The sequence below is a fragment of the Gymnogyps californianus genome, chromosome 13, assembly GCF_018139145.2.
Source record: "Gymnogyps californianus isolate 813 chromosome 13, ASM1813914v2, whole genome shotgun sequence".
In the NCBI taxonomy this organism is placed as follows: Eukaryota; Metazoa; Chordata; class Aves; order Accipitriformes; family Cathartidae; genus Gymnogyps; species Gymnogyps californianus.
The window spans coordinates 23,472,057-23,478,056 of NC_059483.1; the positions used below are offsets into that span (position 1 = coordinate 23,472,057).

Sequence of the window (6,000 nt, forward strand, 5' to 3'; positions counted from 1 at the left end):
TTTCCTCCGGGGTTCTCGCAATCCTGGTCTGCAGGCAGCAGGCACAGGTACTGAAGAGGTAACACACAGCAACTGAACGGCGAAGACAAGAGCCCTCAGCTTGCAGAGCCAAACCCACAGGCTCCTCTTGCTTCTCATGCACACCGAGTCTCGTAAGCATATTACAGCCCACAAGTTGCAATCACTTCTTATTTTTGAACTTAGCATGTCTTTTTCCTTGTATTTCTTCTTGTTAGATATCGATGAATGTGCAATAGGAACCCATAACTGTTCAGCTGCAGAGACTTGCTATAACATCCAGGGCAGCTTCCGCTGCCTGTCCTTCGAGTGCCCTTCCAACTACAGAAAAGTGTCCGACATGTAAGTATCGCCATTGCAACAAAGCGAGCAGCCCAGTCAGCGGCTGTGGATGTTAAGTAGTGCTTTAGTTTGTGGGCGGGTGTAGACGCTCAGAGCTCTAAGAAGATGCTTCAGTACCTGGAGCACATAGACTTTCCCCGTATAGAGTTTCTGTCCGTTTTTGCCTCTTCCTTCTTCCAAGCCCTGGAGCCCCCATTTGCCCTCCAACCGCTGCTATAACAGGAGTCATCAGAGCTTGCAGCTCTACTTGCTGCAGCTCTAAAAGGGCTCTGTTTAGAATTCAGTTTTAAAAAAAATAAGATCTTTTATGCTGTTTATATCATTCCAGTAGCTTCCAGGCTGCTCAGGGCACCACTTTTACAGTGGTTTTGGGGCTCCCTGTTTAATATTCAGATTGCAGTTCCTCAGAGAGTGTTGAAACATTGAAGGGGAGCAGGATAATGAGCTTGCCAGGCTACAGGGTTCTGGGAATGGCACACCCCCACAGCTCCCAGCTCCTCAGCAGCTGAGGCTCGGGAATCCCAAAATCTCCCTGCCCATTTCCTGCCTCGATGGCTGCCAGTGCTTTGGGAAGCCATATTTAGTTGCTTGTGTCTTAAAACATACTTTTCCGGCCTTATAGAATTGAGCAACTTTGCAAGTTGAGGAGCTTGTTTCCCATTCCCATGTTTTAGCTAAGTGTTCTTATTTTCTTGGAGCACTGTCCCAGGCTTGTGCTGTCAGTGATGAATTACAGACTCCTCTTCCAAGCTCTGTGCTGCTTGCAGCATGACTCTGGCTCTTTCCTCGTTGTGGAGCTTCCCAACACAGCTCCCCATGTTCATGATCTTTTTCTTACACTGTTGTACTCTGACAATTATATCATTTACAAACGCTTTATGGGCACTGTAAAAGCAGAACAAGTAGCTGGTAATTACACAGCTGAAGCTTGGGACTCCTGTTTGTCTAATACTTTTGCAATACTCTGAAATACGTATATTTTTACCTGCTGTTACATGGACACTGAATGTGCTTCATTTCTCATCTCTTAGGAGGTGTGAACGAATCAGTTGTTTTAATTATCTGGACTGCCAAAATACCCCAGTGCGCATTACCTATTACCAGCTGAACTTCCAAACCAATATCGTGGTCCCAGCTCATATTTTCCGTATTGGACCATCGCCTGCCTATGCTGGAGACAACATAATCCTTACTATCAACAAGGGAAATGAAGAAAACTACTTCAGCACTCGAAGGCTGAACTCGTACACGGGCATTGTCTATCTTCAGCGACAAGTGAAAGAGCCTAAAGACTTTTTGTTAGATGTTGAAATGAAACTGTGGCGTCAGGGAACATACACTACTTTTCTTGCCAAAATTTACATTTTCATCACAGCTCATGCGTACTGAAGCATGTATTGACATTGGATTTTATTGGTGCTATGCTCTTTAACTGTTCTACCAAAGCTTAATACTGTTGAACTGGCATTTAATGTATCTAGCCTTTATATTATTTTTCTATCATTGCTTTAAACTTTTTTATTGGTTGTGTAAATTAAGTTAATTTTTATCTTTTTTTTTGTTTGTTTTCTTATGCAATTCTTTACATCATCATTTGACAATGAACGAAGGAAGGGTTAGAAAGGCAGTACGTACATTGTGTCAAATGCTGGAACCTTTTCTTAGAAATTATTTTTAGGTTTAGTCATATCTGCAGGGTATTGCACTAGAGAGGAAAGATGTTCACTTGGGAGTATTGGGTTTTGCCGCTAAGGGAAAAAACCTTGAGCAATTTCTCTTTATTACACAAACTTATGGTTTGGCTTAGCCACTGACTTCACTGAGGTTTCTCTGTGTTGAGATGCTGTGTCGAAGGCCGTACGTGTACACTGACGGTTAGCTCACCTCATATTACCGGTTTATTTTCCTCCTTCCAACTTTCATAATATGTTGCCTGAAAATATATATAAATAAAAGAAAAATCCACCAGTGAAAAAGCCTATGAATGAGTCTTGCTTTAGTAGAACTACTCCTATGCTAAATATTTGCAAGACCAAGGCCTTAAGAGAATGTCATGCTTTAGGGTAAAAGCTCACATCACTGCCATTTTCAGTAGTTGTCTTTATAGGTGCTGGGATTCCTCTCTATACAGACTCATTCTATTTAGGTAACTATAAGGGCAGATTAGATGCTTTATAATGCTTAAAGGAATGTCCAAGAGGAAATATGGAAATAATGAAATAATCAATTACTGCTCCTTATTTTAAAGCTTGGGTGTGCCACTGAGGAATCACTTGCAATTTTAAATAAACAAAAAGGGCAGTTGCTTCTCTTCTTCAGGAAAATTACTTCAGTTGTGTTACTAAATGACGCAGAGGAAAATGCTAGTTAAATTGGCGGTTTGTATTATGCCATTTAGAAAATAGCACAACCAAAGTTTTGAGCTAGATTTCCTCTAGTTCTACAGGAAACTGGATGAGGTCCAAAGTTGAAGGCCAGTTGTGGCAAAGCATAGTATAATCGAAGTATTTGTTAGAATTTAGAAATGAATATCAGGAATTCTTTATGGCTGTTTCCTTTTTTTTTTCCCTCCCAAAAAAGCAAAAAAGCCCCAGTGTTGAAATTTTCTGAGCTTCCTTTGTTCCAGCTGTAATTGTTCTGCAAAATGTTTTAAAGGAAAAACATAGCTACAATACATTGATGTTTACTGCACTGCGGCTTAGTAATCATAGAATACCAAGTTGGAAGGGACCTCAAGGATCATCTGGTCCAACCTTTCTTGGCAAAATAATAATCTGTTCTTTCCTACAGTCGATCTTATTTTGACCAGTGTGTACACAAAAAAAAAAGGAGAAATCAAATCTTATGGCTTTTTATGCCATAATCAACAATTTTATTATATTGTGAAATATTTGTTTCAACTGCATCTTAAAATCTTGTAAAGACCACCCATATGGTGAGAGCGGAGATGTTCTGTATTCGCTATATCCCAAGGCCAATTTCTACCACTTCAAGTCACTTCTTTAATTTGGACCCTCTTATTGATAATAAAGTGCAAATCTTTCTGTATCTGATATCATAAAGACCCATTACCAGGGAAAAATGATTGCTATTCCCCAGCTGTAAAATATGGGATATTTGTGAGTTTGCATACATCAAGCTTTTCTTTGTTTTTTTCTATAAAAATAATTTTGTAAAAGTGATCTTCTTCCATCCATCTTTTGTTTGCCATAGTTAACGGTTTCATAAGCATTTAGCAGGGAAGTGCCAACTGAGAAACACATGTTTATGCAATTTGTCATTTCAATTAATGCATATCTTACAGCTACAGGCCTGGCAAGATGAAGAGGCAGCCGCAGCAATGAGTAGGAAAGCCTTTCAGCTCCATTATCCAGTATACATGTTAAGTGGCGATACATTTCTCCGTGCCCCAGTGGGGCACATCAAGAGTCACTGAAACCCGGAGTTTTCCGTGAGCATTAGTATTTGATTAAGCGTAAATGATATTCAAGCCTCGACAGTCTTTCTTGTCAGAGAACAAATGGACAAGCCATTTGTTACTTGGAGACCTTTTGCTGACTAAAACCAGCCATAGTCAATCATATTAAGGATCTGGCAGTTTGTAACACCACCTTTTCATTTTCTCGACAGGTAATTGATGAAGAAAGTTTTAGGAAAGGCTTTGCATACCATTATAAGAAAAATGCTCTGTTATAAAAAAACATGTCGTCTTCAGCACTGGCGTCCAGTAGGCATTCAAAAAGGTTAGAAATAATAGTTGCTCAGTGCAACTGGTCGAAGCAAAGGCAAGGCTTACAGTAGATAATCTCACATTCTTCTGTTCCCAAAATAACCAGAGGAATCTTTTTACCAACCCAAAGTGTATGTCCTGTCAGTTTTAGTAGGAGCTGCAATGCAGGGACAGTTAGCACTGCATCCTTTGCTTTTTCTTAGGACAGTGCTCATGACTGAACTTGAACAGACGCGTCCACCGAAGACTCACTGACCAGCGAGGATGTGCTTTCATCGTGTCACAATGGCTTTGGACTGGGATTTTAGTCTCCTTCAACTGGTCTATCTCCTAGAAGGCCCAATTCCCATCTTCAGTAATGCTCCTTCCGCTTAATTCGGCTGGGTAACCTAGACAGAGAATGAGAGTGTGTATCCGCGTACACAAAAGAGGTCTTGGTGAAAAGAGTTCAGGCCTGGACTGTACCTTTATGGCCTCTTATACTTAAAACAGCAACAGCTTTCCTGAATTCTCTCTTGAACAGCCATATTTTTCTTTCTTTCTTTTTTTTTCTTTCTCATTTCTAACAAGTGAGTTGTTAAGCAGCTTTTATTTATTCCCTTAGTTTCTTCGTGCCCCCTCCCCCCCCCCCCTTTGCCTGGTTGAGGTGAATTAAGAACAGCTACTCAAGAACTATGCAAGCTGATAAATTCATGAGGAAGACGACAGCTGCAAACCTAATAAAGAATTATAGCAGACTTGGGGCATATGATTATATATGTGTAAAAACTCAGATTGTTAGTCTGTTCCCAAAATTGGAAATGGCCTTTATGTGACCTGTCTGAACAATGCATGTTCTGCTTAGCTTTGCAGGTTACTTACTCCTGCCTCTGTGAAATCTGACCTCTCTGCACTTGGCTGTTGTATTCCTTGGGAGATCCAGTGATCCCAGAGACTGAGGAAGATCCAATGTGTCATTGGAAAGAAGAAGAAATGAAAATCTGACTGTTTGCTGGAAATTGGATGGGTCTATTACAGAATGAAACATCAGGTTTTCTTTTGACTGGAATTTACATAACATATAGTTGAAATAGCAGTAGATGGGTGAGAAAGATATTTTTACCTAATATTTTGAATTGTTTCCTTTCTGCACCAGGGAGGAAGTATTTTACAATCTCTTTGTATGTAAAAAATACCTGTATGTGGATTGCTGCAGGTGCTGACTAGCCTGCGCTAGCATTCCTTTGTGAGCCTGATGTAGAGAAAAGGCAGCGGAGTGCTCAGCTCGGGCCTTGCACCTTCTCCTCACACCGGAGGACCAGAGCATGGCTCACCTGTCACAGAAGAGTAAGCTGTTCACTGTAATGGGCCAAAATTCTTCTATTAGCTCCAGGATCCACAAACAGAACTTCATTCACTTTTATTGTTCTTCTCCTTTATATCAGTTATTCCTCAGTCTAGTGATTTAGGACAGAAGCAGATTTCAAACTTAGGGATTGAATGGTTTGGATCATCCATTGAGGTTGAAGCTGTAATAAGGGACATACATACTACAATAGTGGCTTTAACATCAGAGCATAAGACAGTCTCCTCTGCAAAGGTCCCATTCAAAATGCCTCTGTCAGCACAGGTATTGGTATTTCAGAGAGCAGGGGACAAGCTGAGCCGCCGCCTCCTCACCCCTCTTCCCTTAGGAGGGGTTGCTCGAGGAGGCTGCTCCCTTGCAGGCACGCTTCACCAGAGAAAGCCGGCCAGAAGCGCACCTCCCTCCCGGTGACGGGGAGTGCGTGGCACGGCGTGGCGTGGCACCATGCCCTCCTGTAGACTCTGCCTCAGCCCTGGGGAGCAGTGGGGCACTATGAAGGTAACAGGCGCTGCCTCCCTGGCTCCCAGCTGGTAGGGCTTTGCAGATGCTCAGCACCTGGCAGCAC

General features: G+C 41.8%; 1 protein-coding gene across 5 annotated transcripts in view; it reads left to right on the forward strand.

Annotated features, from left to right (window-relative positions):
- The window catches only part of FBLN2 (fibulin 2), a 117,988-nt gene extending 114,446 nt beyond the window's left edge, over positions 1-3,542 (forward strand). For all 5 annotated transcript variants that reach the window (XM_050904515.1, XM_050904514.1, XM_050904517.1 and 2 more), the window contains exons 16-17: positions 237-360; positions 1,392-3,542. In XM_050904515.1, coding sequence (XP_050760472.1) covers positions 237-360; positions 1,392-1,749 — 482 coding nt within the window. In that variant the 3' untranslated portion in view covers positions 1,750-3,542. The remainder of the gene's footprint in view (positions 1-236; positions 361-1,391) is intronic.
- The last annotated feature ends 2,458 nt before the right edge of the window (positions 3,543-6,000 follow it).